The following is an 18,983-nucleotide window of genomic DNA, read 5'->3' on the forward strand; positions in this document are numbered from 1 at the left end:
CTGGCCATGAGAAAGCAAATTGGCTCAATACTTGGGAAGATATTTTGGCATTCTTGGTTGAAGTTAGAAGCGTGCTCATCTGATGACTAATTCTGCAACTACTTAGTTTCAGTAGAGAACTTGCAAACCTCTGTAGGTGTACCAGCACAAAAATCTTCACAGCCCCAAAATGTCAACCACCCAAATGTCCATTTCCATTAAAATGGACCAAGAGGTGATGGTATAACCATGGCGAGGAATACTACACAGCACTGAAAATGCACAAATGGTGAAACTCACAAAAATACTATTGATCAAAACAAGGAAGGCACAGAAGAATATGTTGAGAATAACTTCATGAAGATATGCCACTGGAAAATAGGCAAAACTAAACTATATGCTTTATGTGTATATACACTGTAGTGGCACTATAAAAAAGAAAAGCAAGAAGGGCTACTGGTTCCTTCGTGGGGAGGAACAGGTGGCTCTGGTTGGGAAGGGGTGTAGGGAGGACCCCTGGCATGCTGGCAATTGATAGTGAGTGGGGGTTATACTAGTTTTTACTTTATTATTATTTGTAAAGCTGCACATAGTATATGTACTTTTGGTATTATTTTATATTTTGCAATAGCAGGAGAAACTATAGGGAGAGAAAGTTTGTTTAAACTTTCAGACAAAATCCAAGACAAAGGTCATGAAAATTAATACAGGGCACTAGTACTCTGCCCTTCACAGATCTAGCTTATTTGTCCTTTCTAGACAGGTTGGGGCCAGGGGAGTAAGAAAGAACCATGGACAGCTCCCCAAAGCCCAGTGTCTACTGCTGCACCTGGAAGAGATCAAACAGAAGAGCCTCCAATGATCCAGAGGCAAACACAGATAAATACCTTGGGATCTCTCCTTCCCTGTTGTATTGCAAGCCCACCATCAGTGGACAGGGTGGGTGCAGGCCTCCAATGCCCCGGATCCCCAGGGCCATGGGAAAGAGCCACAAGGCTAGGTACTCACCAGCCTCCTCGGTGCTGATGGTGAGCTCTTTGCTTGGCTCACTACGGCCAATCTTGTTGAAGGAGTACATGCGGATGCTGTACACGGATGCTGGGTGCAAGTCCACGATGTTGGCCTGGTTGATGGTGGGGGAGATGTTGCGTGTGGATTGCTTGAAGTCCCAGGAATCTGGAGAGAGAGCACCCATTTCAAACCATAGCCAGAAAACCCCACAACCCCTTCCCAGCCTCAACTCTCAACTTTCACTGTGGGACACAGAAGAGGTCCAGCTCTACATAGATAGCAGCAAGAAGGCACAGGCCTTAACAACTTCACAAAGAGTACAAGGATTTTGTTCCATAAAGATCAGAGACCAAGGGAGGCCTGAGAATGTGAGCAGCAAATGCACTGGCTCTCCTCTGCCCTGGGCCAGCTTGTGAGCTCAAGCCTCAGATGGGGGTCAGACAAGATGCTTCTCAAGACCCCTTCCAAGACCCCCATTTGCTTACTCTCCCTAAGGGTGTGATTAGCCAGTGCCCTTCCTCCTGGGCTCCCATACCACCTCAGTGACCTGCTGTAACCATGAGATCCCTATCTCCCCAGTGCCAAGAGTGAAGCCAAGGCTTTGCCCCCTTTCCCCTTCTGTATATGCCTCCATATCTTCTTTCCTTGTGCACTTGTGGGGTGGTGGTCCTGAGTGTTACTTGGTCTTTGAGGGACAGACCGAGGGCCAGAGTCCCCAGCCCAATCCTTACCCTCTTTCTCTCACTGGCAGGAGAATAATGAGTATGCAGGGTCAGGAGCCAACAGAGAGATGAGTGTGCTCCTGATTTATCCAAGGGGACTGGCAGCCCATTCCAGGGCTGTTTAACAACATTGTGGAAAGGAGGAAAAGCCAGGTAAATGCCACTCAGGAATACTGTGGCAGGAAACATTCTTCATCTCCAGAGGAATCCAGTCATTCATTCACTCTATTTTTTGCTGTGGAACTACTGGGGGGATTCCCACGAAAAATGGGAAGGGCTTGCAGTTATAGCAATGTCTCGGCTAGGATCTTCCAAACCCAGAATTCATAACTAGATTACTTTATTGGTACTTCATGTTGAAAAGAAAAAAAAAAGGCAGAGCACAAGGAAACAAGCTGATAGTAGGGCTTAAAAATTTTCTTGGGGGGGCATGTCCTGATGTCACTATTCAGCCTAATTTTCCATGCCTTTTAAATCCACAGTAGAGGATCCTGAATATTCTCAGTAGAAAAGATTAAACCGCATTCACTGCTGTTTCGTCCCTAGAACAGGAGGGGAGGCAAGCATATTCTAGAAAAATTGTTAAGAAGACTACTCCCCCCTCCTTTTTAAAAAGGCTTAGACCTAATAAATTAGTTCACCAGAAGCGACTATACACTGCCTTCAGATTCTGGTTAATTGAGGTCTTGACGGTTTTCAAAACACCACTTTTAGCTGCATAGTCTCGGCATCTGTGAAGGGCACTGGCCCAGCTCCCCATCTGCAGTTTTGCATTTAATTCTTTGGTTTTATGAGCCAAAGTCACAAATGGCAAGCTGCAGAGGCTCGGAAACACATTATTTTCTCCTTGTCTTTTAAAACACCCCAACCACCGGGACAGTCACTCTGTGACTGGCAGGTTAAGCCAGAGCTGCGAATATGTGGGCTCCTACCTGCCATGGGCACCTCTTTGGTTTAGGAGGAAATGGACCAGCAATGTGGTGGCTGGCATCCACTTCTGTCTGTGGCATCCCGGGAGCCCATGCCAGCTCACACACTCATCATACTTGATTTGCCCGTGTTTATAGGAGATGGGGAGTAATCACAAGTCAGTGAGTTCGTTTTTGATGAGGGCAGGCAGAGGCAGGAGGTCCACACCACGTATCAGAACACCGAGGGGCTAAGGAAAAGGGGCGCCAGTGTATACACACTTGATTAAAAGAGACTTGTGCTCTGTGTTGGTAAGAAAGAGTTGTGAGTTACGGACCATGGGAGGTGTTGTGGATTGAAATTGACATAAAACGGACATTTTCTTCACGACAGGTTCAGATTATTTTTTCCTCATTTCTTTTTACCAGTATTACAGCAGCGATAACGTGTCCCTTCATGTACTCTAGTCTCTGGGTACCACTATGTCCCATTACAGGGGATGTTGACCTTGATCCCTTAGCCTAAGTGTTCTTGTTCGTTTCCTCCACTCACTACAAAGTTACCATTTCCCCCTCGGTCATTAAGAGGGTCTGGGAGGGCTTCACTGAGAGATGTGAATAAACCGTCACATTTTCTTCTTAGTTTTCTTTGCTTGTGGTTTGTTTTGCAAAATGAAGTCTGTCACTTCTGTTTACGTGGAAACGTTAGTTTTTGCAAGCTGGGGTTTTAATCCATCAGGCCTCGTGTCCCAGACATACTCTTCTTTATTACTTCTTTGTATTTTCAAGAAAAGCCTACAAGAATTGTATTATTAATGTATGTCAAGGGTGTTAAGTTTCTAAACGACCACTCAGCACACATGATACACATTTTCAAAGAAAAGGAAGACTCAGGAAAATTGCTCTAACATATTTTATCTCAAGGTGTTCATCTCCCCAGTGTGTTTGCAAAATGCAGAGAACATCATCTAAAAATAGATTTATAAGATTTACACAATTGAAAACAATCTTGATCTCGCGGACAGGAAAATTTTCTTCTCTATCACTTTTAGTGTGTACCTTGTTCCTATTTTTATATATGTCTATGAACATAAAATGCTAACATTATTTGATTCATTCTTTCTTGTTACCATCTTAACGTGTTTCTATTATTCTTCTCGGTTAATGGAAACTGCTACAGACATTCATTAAGGCTGTCTCTGTGCATTGGTCTGTATGTTCTTTTCAGATAAATTCTACTTAAGACACATTGGAGTAAAACCCAGGCTTTACCATTTACTGGATATTTGAAATAATAGTCTCAGAAAACAGAAAGAATAATATTATTATTCTCAGATTATTTATGTGGTTCATGCATTAATATATAAAAAACTGGTAGAGAGATATGTGGTAGATAGTAGACTTTCAAAAAGGTTTGTTGTTGCTATGTTCACGATCTATTAGGCCTGTGAATTCCATATAACTTCCACTGGACCAGAGACATTGGTCTCACTGGTTAAAAATGAGGAAACTCAGATCCCACCCCAGAACTCCTGAGCTAGATAGAATCTGGATGTTTTTGAGGCACCTGGGTGGCTCAGTCATTAAGCATCTGCCTTTGGCTTGAGTCATGATCCCAGGTCCTGGGATCGAGCCCTGCATCGGGCTCCCTGCTTGGCAGGAAGCCTGCTTCTCCCTCTCCCACTCCTCCTGCTTGTGTTCCCTCTCTCACTGTCGCTCTCTCTGTCAAATAAATAAATAAAATCTTAAAAAAAGATAAGAATCTGGATGTTTTCAAGGTCTCTAGTGTGTTCCCTATGCATTAAAATTTGAGTACACTTCTAACTCACCGTAACTTTCCCATCTCAGAAATACACACCATTTATCCTATAGGCTATAAATAAAACCCTCAGAAACATGTATGCCTGTGTTGAGGACTTAATTTTATAATTTATCTTCCAGAACAGTGAAGTCCCCACAGTGATTTTTGTGGACTGTGTGTCATCTTCTTTCCTCAGGGTTAGAGGATATTAATGTGTTAAAAAATGAGCTTATTGGATAATTCAGGACACTTTCTGAAGTCCCAACAAGTTCTTGTAAGTCTCTTGTCTCCTCTTGGGTCAAAGGACGGTCTCTGTCCATGGCCACGTGGTAACCTGTTTTGAACCCCAAGGACTGCTGCCATTCAGGGACGTGGTCATAGAGGTGTCCTATGAGGAGTGGGATGACAGGGATGTCACATGGGAGAGCTTACAGGAACCTGGCCTCCGTGGCTAAGTCCACTGTCTGGGTTTTGGCTCCATTATTTGTGAAGTCTCCTGGGAGCTTCAGCTTCCTACGACAGAGTTTCAGATCCCCGATTTCAGGGACGTACTGGGAGTTTGTTGGCATAGAAAAGGAAGACTTCATGATGTTTCATCATAACTTTAAGCTTCATCTTTCCTGAGGTAACCTGCATCCCTTACTCAAGATTAGTGGTAATTCTAGAAATTCAGTGGTATCACATAGTGTTGCTTCTGTCCTAACATCCAGTTTCCCCACCTTATTTCTGACCCAGTCATACTTAGGAGTGGAATGCAGGATCTGAAATGTTTACTGTCCTAGCAACCGTAAAGGTGCCGTCAGGGAACAGTGTTTCGGGAAATCACATCCTAGAATATTCTCATATCCCACAATGTCCTGTCTTGTTACCTTCTTACAGTGCACAACACTCCACTGGAGATTAGAGAATCCTCAACCAGACTCTGTTTCCTCTAATAAATAGGACTTTTTGCCTCTAAGCCAAATCTGGTCACCTTTTTGGAGCAAAAGAAGGAGCCCAGGAACGTGAGGAGAAACGAAACAGGAACCAAACACCCAGGTGGCTGGGAGTGGGCCAAGGGTCACAGAGGAAGCCAGACCTTAAAATACGGTTTGGGAAGGTCTGTTTAATGGAAATGATTTTTGAGACACCTAAGTTTTCTGTTGCTGCCAAAGAAGGACATCTGCCCAACTTTTACCATCTCTTAAACCCTTTGGGCATCTCCTTCTGCTCAGTCAGTGGTCTCCCATCACATTCACACTCAGGCCCCCAAACCCCTTGGACTGTGCAGGCCAGCCCGATGCGGCTGCCAATCCATCGCTCATGGGGGTCTGGGAAATCTGTGCATGCTTCCAAGGAATTCTACGGTAAGTCATTTTTAGAGTTCTGTGTTGCCTCCTGTAAGAACTGGAGAGGTATACGGTTGAGATAGTGGTATTTGGTTTAGGAATCCCAGGAACACTGGAGACAGATACTGTGCATGTTCTCCTGAATCCCTTCCAATCCTATGGAGGCTTCAGACAGGACCCTCCAAAGTTCAGACTTAAGAGATTTCATTGCGACACAATACACCTCCTTAAAATGAGAAAATCAAATCCTCTGTTCCTCTTTGGAATTTCCTTTTTCTTCGTAGGAATTAAGTTGGAAATTTCAAGTCTCAGGGTCCTAGGATCGAGCCCTGTGTTGGGCTCCATGCTCTGTGGGGAGTCTGTTTCTCCCTCTCTCTCTGCCTCTGCCCCTACCCCACTCATGCTCTCTCTCTCTCTCTCTCTCTCAAATAACTAAATCTTTAAAAAAAAGAAGTTTCAAGTCTATAGGCCCCAGTTCCTCAACAGTAAAAGAGTTTCATATATCTATTTACCTCATAGAATTTTCTTTTCTTGAGGTGTGATTGACATATAACGTTATATTAGTCTCAGGTATACGGCATAATGCTTTGATATCTACATATGTTGTGCAGTGATCACTACTTTAAGTCTAGCTACTATCTGCCACTACACAGAGTTACAAAATCTTTTTCTTCCTTTCTTTTTTTTTTTCTTTTCTATTCTTTCTTTCTTTCTTTTTTTTTTTAATGTAGGCTTCATACCCAGCATGGAGCCCAACTTGGGGCTTGAACTCACAGCTGCGAGATCAAGACCTGAGCAGAGGTCAAGAGTCAGATGCTCAACTGACTGAGCCACCCGGCACCCCCAAACTTTTCTTCTTATGATGAGAACCCTCAACACTCAGTCTCTTAGCAACTTTCAAACACGCAATATGATATTGTGGTCTACAGTCACGGTACTGTACATTACATCCCCATGACTTATTTACTTTATGACTGGAAATGTGTACCCCCTGATGTCCTTCACCTGTGTCATCTGCCCTCAGAACCCAATAACCACCAGTCAGTTCCCTGCATCCATGAGGTTTATTATGTGTTTTCTTATGTGTTTTGTTTTCAAATTATATTTCATATAAATGAAATCATGTTTTTTTGTCTTTTTCTGTCTGACCTTTTCCACTTAGCATAATACCTTCCAGGTTCATCCAAGATCTCACTATCTTTTATGGCTGAGTTTTGTTCCATTGTGTGTGTGATGTAGACGTGTGTCCCCCCCCCCCCCCCAATTTCTCCATCCACTCATTTACTGATAGACTTCCACCTCGGCTATCGTAAATAATGCAGCAATAAACATGGGGTGCCTGTGTATTTTCAAATTAGTATTTTTGTTTTCTTTGGATAAATGCCTAAGAAGTGGAAATGCTGATTGATATAATAATGCCACTTTCAATTTTTCGAGAAACCTCTGTACTGTTTTCCACAGTGGCTGCCGCAACTTACAGTCTCACGAACAGTATAAGAAAGTTCCCTTTTTTCCCCTTCACATCCTTGCCAACGCTTGTTATTTCTTGTTTATTCAATTCTTTGAAGGCTGAGGGAGGTGGGGAAGCTGCAGAAGAAAAATCTCAAGCTTGTAGAGTTTGGTTCATGAGTTTTAAGGAAAGAAGCCATCTCTGTAACCTAGACGTGCAAGGTGAGGCAGGAAGGGCTGATGTGGAAGCTGCAGCGAGTTTTCCAGAAGACCTAGCTCAGATAGTCGACCTACTGGAAGATGCCATCTAGGACTTTCATAGCTAGAGAGGGGAAGTCAGTGCCCTGCTTCAAAGCTTCAAAGGACAGGCGGACTCTCTGGTTAGGGGCTAATGTAGCTGGTGACTTTAAGTTGAAGCCACTGCTCATTTAACACTCCCCAATCCTGGGACCCCTAAGAATTATGCTAGGGGTGCCCAGGTGGCTGAGTTGGTTAAGTGTCCAGCTCTTGATCTCAGCTCAAGTCTTGATTTCAGAGTTGTGAGTTCAAGCCCCTTGTTGGGCTCCACATTGGGTGTGCAGCCTATTTTTTTTTTCCATAAAAAAATTAAGAATTATGCTAAATTGACTCTGCCTTTGCTCTAGAAATGGAACATCAAAGTGTGGATGCTGGCATATCTGTTTATAACAGGGTTTGCTGAATATTTTAAGCCCACTGTTGAGACATACTGCTCAGACAAAAGATTTATTTCAAAATATTACTGTTCATTGACAATGCACCTGACAAGAGGTCTGATGGAGATGGACAATGAATGTCATTTTCATGCCTGCGAATACAACATCCATACTGCAGCCCGTGGATTGAGGAACCATTTCAACTTTCGAGTCTTGTTATTTTAAGAAATACATCTCATAAGGCTATAGATGCCATAGATAGTGATTCCTTTGATGGATCTGAGCACAGTAAATAGAAAATCTTCCAGAAAGGGTTTACCATTCTAGAAGCCATTAAGAACATTCATGATTCATGGAAAGAGGTGAAAATACCAACATTAAGAGGAGTTGGGAAGGATTTGATTGCAACCCTCATGTAGACTTTGAGGGGCCCAAGACTTCAGCAGAGGAAGTAGCTGCAGATGTGGCGGAAACAGCAAGGGAACTAGAGTCAGAAGTGGAGCCTGAAGATGGACCTGAGGTGCTACAGTCTCGTTCTAAACCTGAATGGGGGAGGGGCTGCTTCTCATGGACCAGCACAGAAAGTGGTGTCTACACTCTGCTCCTGGGGGAGATCCTGGGAAGACTGTTGCAGTGACAGCAAAGGATTTAGAATATTACACTAACTTAGCTGATCAAGCAGTGGCAGGTTTGAGAGGACTGACTCCAATTCTGAAAGAAGTTCTACTACGGGTAAAATACTATCAAATACCATTGCATACTACAGAGAAACTGTGGAAGAAAGAGTTGATGTGGAAAACCTCATTGTTGTCTTATTTTAAGAGCCTGCCACAGCCACCCTAGCCTTCAGCAACCTGTACCCTACTGAGTCAGCAGCCATCAACACCGAGGCAGGACCCTCCACCAGCAAAAAGATTATGACTTGCTGAAAGCTCAGATGATGGTTAGCACTTTTTTTTTTTTTAAATAATACATTGTTTTGCTTTTTAAGATTTATTTATTTGACAGACAGAGATCACAAGTAGGCAGAGAGGCAGGCAGAGAGAGAAGGGGAAGCAGGCTCCCCATTGAGCAGAGAACCTGATGCAGGGCTCAATCCCAGGACCCTGAGATCACGACCTCAACTGAAGACAGAGGCTTTAACTCACTGAGCCACCCACGTGCCCCTACAATACATTGTTTTTTAAAAACATAATGTTCTTGCACACTCAAAAGACTACAGCATGCAACATGCATAACTTTTGTATGCCCTGCTTTACCTTGGTTATCTGAACCACCAACGTCTCCCAGGTATGCCCATAATTATTGATAAATATGATCTTATTGTGACTCAGTAATTGTTTTCCACCTGTTCTGTACTTTCTCTCCATTTCTTCTTTTGCTCTTCACTTGTCATTCGATGACTGTCTTTAGTGGTGTGCTTAAATTCTTTTCTCATGATCTCTTGCATTGTGTGTCTGGGTATCCCTTAACTCGTTATCGTAGTTAGAGATATTTTTACTACTTTTGTCTTCATACTAGCTTTATAAGTGATTAACCACGACATTTACTGTATATTTACCTTTACCTATGAGATTTTTTACTTTCATATGTTTTCTTGTTACTAATTAGTGCCCCCACTCTTTAGCTTGAAGAAGTCCTTTAACATTTGTTGTCAGACTAGTTTAGTGGTGAGCAACTCATTTAGCTTTTGCTTGTCTGGGTAACTCTTCATCTCTCTTTCAATTCTGAATGATGACCTTGCCTGGCAGAGTATTCTTGGTTGGATTTTTTTTGACACTTTGACTTGGTCATGCTGCTTTCTTTAGATCCACAAAGTTTCTGAGAAATCTGCTGATAGTCTTATGGGGTTTCCCTTGTACATAACAAGTTGTTTTTCTCTTGCTGTCTTAGAGATTTTCCCTTTATCTTTAATTTTTGACATTTTAATTATAATGTGTCTTGGTGTGGGTCTCTTTGGGTTTATCTTCTCTAGACTTCTCTGGGCTGTACAGATCTGGATGTCTGTTTCCCTACCCAGGTTAGGGAAGTTTTTAGCCATTATGACTTCAATTAAGTCGTCTGCCCATTTATTTCCTTTAAAAAAAAAAAAAAGATTATTTATTTATTTATTTGACAGAGAGATCACAAGTAGGCAGAGAGGCAGGCAGAGAGAAGAGAGAGGAGGGAGCAGGCTCCCTGTTGAGCAGAGAGCCCAATGCAGGAATCAATCCTAGGACCCTGAGATCATGACCTGAGCCAAAGACAGATGCTTAACCCACTGAGCCACCCAGGCACCCCCATTTATTTCCTCTTGAGGAGCCCTATAATGTGAGTGTTACTCTGCTTGCTAGTGTTCCACAGGTACCTTAAGCTGTCTTCACTTTTATAAATACTTCTATCTTTTTGCTGCTCTGTTTGGGAGAGTTACACTGCCCTGTCTTCCAGGTCACTGATCTTTTCTTCTGCTTTGTCTAGTCTTCTGTTGAACACCTCTAGTGTGTTCTTCAGCTCTGTGGCTTCTGTTTGGTACTTTAAAAATATTTTTTGTGTCTTTGTTGAGGTCTTCACTGTGCTCATCCATTCTTCTCCTAAGTTCTATGAGCATCTTGATGACCATTATTCTGAACTTCTTTATTGGGTAAGTTACTTACCTCCAATAAGTTTCTTTTTTTTTTTTCTGGGCTTTTATCTTGTTCTTTCATTTGGAATATATATCTCTGTTTCTTCATCTTGCTTAACTCTTCATGTTTGTTTGTATGTATTAGGTAAAATGGCCACCTCTTCCTGTCTTGAAGGGGTCTTGTGTTGGAGATGAACCAGATTGTTTCTCCTTGCCCTAGCCCTTGGTTGTTGTCTCTTGAACCTTTGTGATTGTCTAAGCAAAGTTTATTCTTGATAGGTCCCAGATATTGATGGCGTGCCAAGATCCGTCAGTGTTTTAGAGGGAGGGATTGTAGCACCTGCTGACTTTGTAGCTGATTGGAAGCCAGACTCTAAGAGAGCAGCTTTTAAAGTATACAGATACATACTGTCTTATAGGACCATAATCACAAACCCTGCTGACCTCTAGAGCAGGCCATGTGGAGGTGTCCTCTTGGCAAAAGCTGCAAAAAATCAAGGCTCCAGACAAATGTCTGAGCTCCTTTCTGGGATGTACTGGTGAGCTATAGTGAGGTCAAGGGAAAGCACAAAGGTGGCCTTCTCCCAGCCCACATTCCTTTAGGACATTTTGGTAATCTCTGGATGTGACCTGAAGCTTGTCCCTCAGGCTGAAGCTCCAGGAGAAGAAAATAGGTATTTTGCACAGGAAGACTGGGTTGTGTTTCAGTCTGCTGTCTGTGCAGTATCCTGGGTGTGACAGCCTGTCAACAATTTTCTCTCTGATTGTTTCAGATCCATGGGGCCCAGAAACACAAGCCTGCCTAGGTACTAGACCTAGGTGCTCTAGGGCTGTCCCCAGCGAGGACTACATGCACCTGCTGGTTTCAGCAGGGCCACAGGGGAGTGTGGGGGTGGGGCACACCAGCTGACTTTAGTGGAGAAGTGCTAATATTTACCAAACATCTTTGATGCACCAGGTGTGGTCTGGACAATGTAAACACTCGCCATTTACTCCTCATACCCCTAATGATATCAGCATTATGTCTCCATGGTATAGGTGACCCCATGTCACCAAGACTGATTTCTCACTTGGCCTCTCAAGTGTTCAATACTTGAACCTCTCCCTTCCTCTTGAAACACTCTTTCCTTGGCTTCCCTGATCAAAGACTCTCTGGCTTTTCTCTTATGCTTTAGACTATTTTTTCTCTATTCTTTCCAGATGCATCTCCCTTACCCTTCCATTACTGGTTAGATGGAGTTCTTCTAGGCTCCATCTTAGGTTCTTTTTCTCTCATTTCGTAGACTTTCCCCACACTTGGCTTCTCTTTCCATCTATACAAAGATAACTCAAAGGTTTGTGCCCAGCTGGATGTCTCCTATGAACTCAAGATTTTTATAGCCAACTGTTTCTTTGACATCTCTTCTTGAATGTTTCAAAGGCGTCCATAGTCAACATGTCCAAGATGGAAGACTTGACCATACATCCTATAAACCCATCACCTTCCTTGGGTCCCTATCTCAGGAAATGGGATGCTAGGGGTTATTCTGGACTTTTCTCACTATAAAGTCTTATAGCTTTCATGTTCCATGTAGCTTTCGTGTTCCATGTATCTTTTGCATCTCCTCATTTCTCTCCATCTCTACCCCTGCCCCAGGCCAAGCCACTGTCATCTCTCACTTGGACCAGGAAAATAACATCCTAACTAGCTAGCCTCCCAGAACCCACTCTGTGCCCCCTTCCATCTGTTCTCCACACTGCAGCTGTCATTCATCCCACAAATATGATCAAGCATTTCTTACAGGCCAAACACTATTTTGGCATTGACAGTGGTCTCCTCTAAAACAAATCTGGTAATGCCACCCCCCTGCATAAAACTCTACAACAGTTTTTCCTTGCTTTCGGGGTAACAACAAAATTTCTTTACATGACTCCAGGCCCTGCAACATCTGGCTTGTGTATACCTTTCTGGCTTTATCTTTCACCACTCTTTTCCTCTGAACTCCTACAGCATTTACAGCCTTCTCTATTGTCTGGGGCTCATGGTTTCAGCAGCAAATGCCCAAGGAGATGCTAAGCTCCCTGAAGGCAGGAGCCATGTCTAAATCTTTGCCCATCTCCCTCACTTGGCATGTCCCAGGCACTTATAACCCACTGCTGGTTGGATCGGAGCCCCTTTCTGTCCTTTACTTTGGACTTGGAGTTCCTTGGCTTTTTGTAGTCACAATAAATACCCTTGCTTTGCCTTCCCCTTTCTTGCCACACTCAGCTGCCAATCACAGGAGGAGGCCCCCCTTTTCTCTTATAAAAACCCATCACTTGCAGGTGGATTTGACCTGGTGTTCCCAAATCATCTTTGATGTTGGCACAAAAACTCTCTCCCCACAGCCCTCCCAGGCTAATGCATCAGAATCAAATCTGAAGGCCTCTAGCTGATTTTCCAAACTTGATCACTGCCATCTCTCTGACCCCAAATAGCTGAAATTAGGGGCCCTATTTTCTTCTCTTTCCTTTTCAGCTCTCTCAGAGTACTGAGCTAGCTTTGGCGAATATTGTCTCTTTTAATATTCCCTTTCATATGAGCCTGGCTTACCCAGATTAACATATTTCATTAAGGGCTCTCTCTCCCTTTCTTCATCAAAGGGTTTCTGATGCAAAATATTCTTCTTAAAAAAATAAGGAAGTGGCTGGGGAGATGTCAGTGCCTTCTACTCTGTGGGCTGCATGCCGGCAGGGGACCTGGAGCCTCTGTTTTTTTTTTTAGGAGACTCATTTGCTGTAGAGGGGGAACAGCTCAGACAAAGGCCACCTCTGGAGGGTTTAGCTGCCCGCGCTTGGGAAACAAATCCATCTTGCATCTCTGACTTCCTCCTTGTATCACGGCCCTAAGTGCCCCTCTGCTCCCAATCGCAATCTCTTTGCAGGACCAAGAGGAGGTTCCCTGGGTCACAGTGACAGCTCACAACATCCCGATACCATTGGGATGGTATTCCCAACAGCCACACTCCGACTCACACGGAACGACACAGCACACCAGGCAGGCTCACCCCATGGTGGCCAGCAGCTCACACCATGAGGCTGCCTTCCGGGCTTGGAGGGCCATCTTCGACGAACCCATCCCCGCTCCTTACTGGGGGAACAGAAGCGAAATGTAGTGTCTGCATTTTTAAAACTGCACCGCACCATCTGATAGATTTGTGTGGACGGTGCTATTTATCATTCAGCATTCATGTATTATTACTCTGCTGCCTGGGGCCAGGAGAAGTCAGCGTGAGCGGGATGGTTTAGAAAGGGCAGACTTGGTAATTTCCCTTGGAAAATTAGCACGACGAGCAACACAGCAGAAAATCTGGCAAAGACAAAACTGTGGCAAGGAAGGGGGTCGGGAGCAGCTGGTCTGGACCCAGCATGGGTGTGGTTCGGGGCAGGAGGAAGAAGAGGGGAGGGAGAAGAGAGGCACGGGATGGGCACCCGTGGAGAGTTAGGAATGTGCCAGGCTCTGTGCTAAGCACTTGTACGTAAGTCCTCACTCTCCCTTAACCCTGACAACCACCCTGAGAATGACATGATATTGGCCCCATTTGATAGATAAAGGGATGCCCAAAGTGGCTTGCTGACGATCACACAGCTCCGACACTGGGTCAACCCAAGTCTTCTGCTTTGAGAATTGTTATTGTTCTACTACTCCACGTGTAGAAGAAGATCTCTTTACACATACACACACACAGAGACACACACACACAGACACGCACACATGTGTGCACACATGCCCAACCCCCTCCTTCCTTTGAGTCACCCATCTGTTCCCTGAGTTGTGTTTTTCATTGATCACGTAATATAGTCTGTGGTGGGTTGCAACTGATCAGACGGTGCTTTGTAATGGTTCTGAAGGCATGTGTGTGTGCGTACGCGTGTGCCCGTGCGCGTGTACACAGTGGATGTTCTCATTCCAAATGCTCTAGAAGCTCCAAAGGCAACACTCTGCCTCCTACTTCTTTTTCTCCCCCGACCACATGGCGGCTGCATGATTCTGCAAGAAAACTGGTGGCGCTTAGTCCATGTTGCTGACTGACAGACATCTGTCTCAGCCTGCAAGCCCCACAGGACTAGAAATTGCCATATGAGGTGTGGGAGTTCGACGGGAGTGAGGACCTCACATTTATGAAAGGTCTGCTATAGCCCTGGGCTGGATGTATTCTCTTTAATCCTCAAAACAGTCCCGTAGGATCGGCACCACCGCTCCCGCCCTGCAGACGAGGAAGTTGCGCTGTGCTTATGGCTTCTGCCTGGCGCCAGGCATGGCTCCCTGCAGCTCCCCCAGAACTCCGTTTCCTCAGTGCCCACCAGGATAGGGAACAGATGCCCACTGGGGTGGGATGGTCTGGAGTACTTCAACCCAAAGACTGGGGAAAGGACCTGCCAGTGGCTCTGTGCTCTTGATCCCGTGATTTATTATTTGTTTTTACAGATGCAAAGCCCTTAATAAAGGAAGGGTCTTCATTACCCCTCCCTCCACTCTGCCTACCCATCCTGGTACCCCCAAGCTCTCGGAGCAAGTATGGTAGTTGTTCATTGCAGGAGAGCCAGAGGAGGCTGGGGAAGACACGGATGGGCTGTGAAAATAGCGTCTGTCCTGCCTGCCTCTTCAGCCCTGCTCTCCAGATGTGTGAGGTTCTCAGCTTTGCCTGGCTCTGTGGTGCCCCAGGAAAGGTCTGCACACATTCGAGTGTGGTCCATGGGGGCGAGTGGGCTTGGAGCAGCACAGGGGAGGAGGGCAGGGAGGCAGTTACAGGGAGCAGAGGAGCAGAGGTGCGAGTGACAACCCAGGCATCGCTCTCGCCTCCGACAATAACGGAGCAGAGCCCCGCCAGCCACAGCAAGCTGCAGGGAGATAGAGTGCCCACTGACACATGGGGACGTGGGCCTGCAGACCCACCCCTTCCTGTGTAGCTCCCGGGCCAGCCTCAGGAAGCTGTGAGATGTGAGATGGACACAGTCAGCCTCCTCTCCCCTCTGGGCCCTGTGTCTCTGCCCCATCTCACTTTCCAAATACCCATTCTTCCACGGATGCCGGTTTGATCTTTCCAGGGCACCACGGTACCCAGTTCTCTCTCTGGGAACTCTCAGTGACCTTCCCCAATAAGGTAAAAGCTCAGCCCAGAGGCCACCTCCCAACCTAGCCCTCTGAATTGTATCCAGGAGCCTCTGCTAGACAGGACAGCTCCCTGCAGAGCCCCACTCGGGCTTGGCCCTTCCCCTTTCCGTGAATCCAGACCCATCACCTCTCAGTCCCCAAGTCCTAGCTCTCAATGTGGCATCTACAGGGACAAGATATGCTTCCCTGATGTCCCTGTGAATGGCAGCCCCTCCTTTCGCCACTCCACTGCACTCAGGGTGGACTCCTGGCTGGCTGGCTGGCACCCAACTTTCCTCCCCAGCCAGACCCTACACTTCTGAGGGTAGCTGTAGAAACCTGTATCAGAGATGTAGAACCTTGTAGAACCCTGTAGAACCACGTATCAGAGGTGACTGACCCAGGGACCTGGACAGAGCTGCTTCTCAAGGGGTCTGCTTTGCCAGGTCTCACTGGGACTCGCTCAGCTGCCCTCTCCTGAATGCCTATCATGGGGTGGGCCGTGCACCAGGTGCTGGGAAGATAGCAGGGACCGGGACTTGGTACCTCCAGAGGAGAGGACACCCAGCCAGCCACTGGCCACGTGCTGTGCTAAGGACCAGAGGAAGGGTCTGGAAAGCCTCGGGAGAGACAGAATCTTGGATCTACCCTAAGACCTGGAAAATGAGCTGGAGTTGGTGGCAGAAGGGGGTCTGGGGGTGCTGAGTGCTCCAGACTCTTTTTTGGAATTTGATTTCTAAGTTGTTTTGAAAAGCTTATATAGGCTTATGTGAATTCAAAGATATAAAAGCATCCAGAGCGAGGAGTGGGTTTTCCCCTCACTCACACATCAGGGTCCCCAGATGCTCTCTCAGGGGGAACCCCTGTGACCCATTCTCATAGAGCTTCCAGAGACAGTCACACAGACGCAAACATGAACCTCTATAGCTCTTCTGTGGCTTGGTCCCCTCCAGGGCTCTTGTCCCCTCTGAGGCCCCCTCCTTTCCCTTCCTGCCACCTGACCATGGAGCCCCCATTTCCCTGGAGACCTGCTCCACAGGGCGTCACAATTGCAGGCAACCTCATGGGGGCTAGTGAGGGTCCCGGGGAAGACTCTGAAGGGCTACCAAGATGGCAAAACTTAGATCCAGGCTTTTCCGTCCCCCAGGGACCAGCAAGAACCAGCTCTCTGACCCCCACACGTCCCCATCATCCCAAACCAGGAGTTCCCAGATGACCTGGCCAGACCCATGAAGTCTCTGACCCCACAGACACAGCCCATAGCCCCTTAGCTCTGGGACTTTTCATGCTTTAAGTCAGACCACCTTGTGGATCTTGGTCCAGGGATAGTTCTGGAAAGAAGGGGCTGACCCTCCCTTCCCATCAACTGCAGGTCCTTCTGCCCCTCTCACAGAATTCTTAGTCCAACCAGATCCCCTCTCTTACAAGCCACAGGAGTTCATACACTGGTGGTGCTGGCATCTTTGCCTTAGCTAGCCAGCTTGGCTCAGGGACTGTCCCACCAGAGGGGAAAAGTCAGGGCCAGGGCACAAGGGCCGTGGAAGGCAGAGGCTTCACCCTACCTGATTTGTTCTTGTATTCGATGTCAAAGCCCGTAATGATGCTGTTTCCATCAAACCGCTGGGTCCAGCGCAGGTTCATACTCCGAGCCTTTACCTCTCGGATCTCCAGCTCGGGGGGGTCAGGGGGCTCTGGGGAGTGGCAGATGAAAGGAGCAGAAGTGAGGATGGCAGCAGAGAGCTTGGCCCCTGCCTATCTGTAGAGATGACCAGGGTTCAGCTGTATTCCTGGGGACTGGTGACAACTGTGCTCTAGCCAGGAGTCCTGAACCCTGGGCTCTGGAAAAGGGGGGACTGGGAGGCCCAGCAGTGGGGTTCAGAGCCCGAGAAGGGGCCACGCTTGGTTTCCTTCTTTGTTACCCTCTCTTCCTTGGCCTGGGGGGCGGGGGGACAGGCCCTCCTGTAGGGACTTCCTCTGACCTGATGGCCTGTTCGTCCTCCATGAAGGGCTCCCAACTTTCCCCAGCTTGACTTTCCCTTCTCTCACTTTCTCCAGGGTCTGTGCCCACAAACCCAGATGCCTCCAGTTCTGGAAGCAGCAATGTGATCTATAGTGATGGGTGCCAGAGTAAACCTTGCTGTCTAAAGTGTGCCTGGAAGTGCCCGTATTGCCCCAACTCTGGCCAGAAGGAAGAGTGGAGGAAGGCCCTTCCCAGGGGCCATTTCCCGTCATCCTCCTCCACGGTGTGGGTGATGCCCCTGATCTTGAGGTGGAGTTAGCAGTGGGCACCTGGCTCCCTGGGGAAGGGGTTAGGAATGGTAGGGCAGGTGAGGGTACCTTGCACAGTGAGTTGGATCAAGCCCCGGTCCTCCCCATATGAGTTGATGGCATGGCAGCTGAAGAACACAGAGTCCCCACGGTCAGCTGGCTTGAGCTGGGAGGTGGCCAGCAGGGGCAGGAGGATGGGGAGAGAGGGAGGAAATGGGGAGAGTGTTTTAGAACTTGTCTGCTGGAGCGGGCCCACTCTCGAGGGGATCAGCAAGGCCCCTTCTTCTGGGAGGGGGACCCATAAGGGGCTTTGTCAAGGGCTCCTCTTCCCAGAAAGTTCCAAGGATGGAGGCTGGAAGAGTCCAGGCATGAGGGGGCTGAGGGGGTCCAGGAGGAAGAAAGAAAAGAGCTGAGGGGTCCCAGGAGGGAGGCGAAAGGGCGCTGAAGGGTTTCAAGAAGGAGGGAATGGCCAAGGGTCCCAGGACAAGGGGAGGCACTGAGGAGTCCCAGAGGGAGGGAGGAGCGGAGGACGGAGACCAGGGGTTCCAGAAAAGGGAGAAGGGCTGAGGGCTCCACACATTTAATGGGTGTGGGGTTGTCAGGAAGGAGACATAGGGCGGTTCTAAGGCAGAGGTTCCTGAACAGACAGGAAAGGGGAAGGTGTCTTTTGGGGTTGGGGGACGGGTCCCAGATCCCCATTTACTTCCATTAGATACAGATTTAAAACTTTGGGAGCCCCACGTTCTGAGATTTGGGGTCCCCCAAGACCGGGGGACGGTCGCTCACCTTCAGCGTGGAGACAACCTCGTCGCCGTTGTCCTTGGTGGCGATGGCGTACCGCATGACTCGGTCGGGGTCGATGACCGTGTCCCCCTTCTCCCAGCGGATGATGATGGGCCGCTCACCCCGCGCCGTGCAGTTGAGCTCCTTCGGGTGACCCTTGATGGCGATGGTGGTGTTGGGGTGGGAGGTGATCATGGCTGGGACTGGGAAGGGGAGGAGGTGCAGGAGGCCCCAGTAAGGGGAAGGCCGGGCTGGGGGAGGGGCATGTGCCCGGTGCAGAGGCCCCGCCCCCGCGGCCCCTCCCCACGGAGCGCCTCAGCCCCAGGGACAAGGTCTCAAAATTGT

General features: G+C 47.3%; 1 protein-coding gene across 1 annotated transcript in view; it reads right to left on the reverse strand.

The window, feature by feature from the left end:
• Positions 1–18,983, reverse strand: part of DSCAML1 (DS cell adhesion molecule like 1) — a 337,984-nt gene that overhangs the window by 39,623 nt on the left and 279,378 nt on the right. The window contains exons 12-15 of the mRNA XM_059181885.1: positions 18,642–18,841; positions 17,925–18,021; positions 17,150–17,278; positions 988–1,155 (exon numbers count right to left, since the gene is read on the reverse strand). Coding sequence (XP_059037868.1) covers positions 988–1,155; positions 17,150–17,278; positions 17,925–18,021; positions 18,642–18,841 — 594 coding nt within the window. The remainder of the gene's footprint in view (positions 1–987; positions 1,156–17,149; positions 17,279–17,924; positions 18,022–18,641; positions 18,842–18,983) is intronic.

This window comes from Mustela lutreola, chromosome 1 (assembly GCF_030435805.1).
Source record: "Mustela lutreola isolate mMusLut2 chromosome 1, mMusLut2.pri, whole genome shotgun sequence".
Classification (NCBI taxonomy): Eukaryota; Metazoa; Chordata; class Mammalia; order Carnivora; family Mustelidae; genus Mustela; species Mustela lutreola.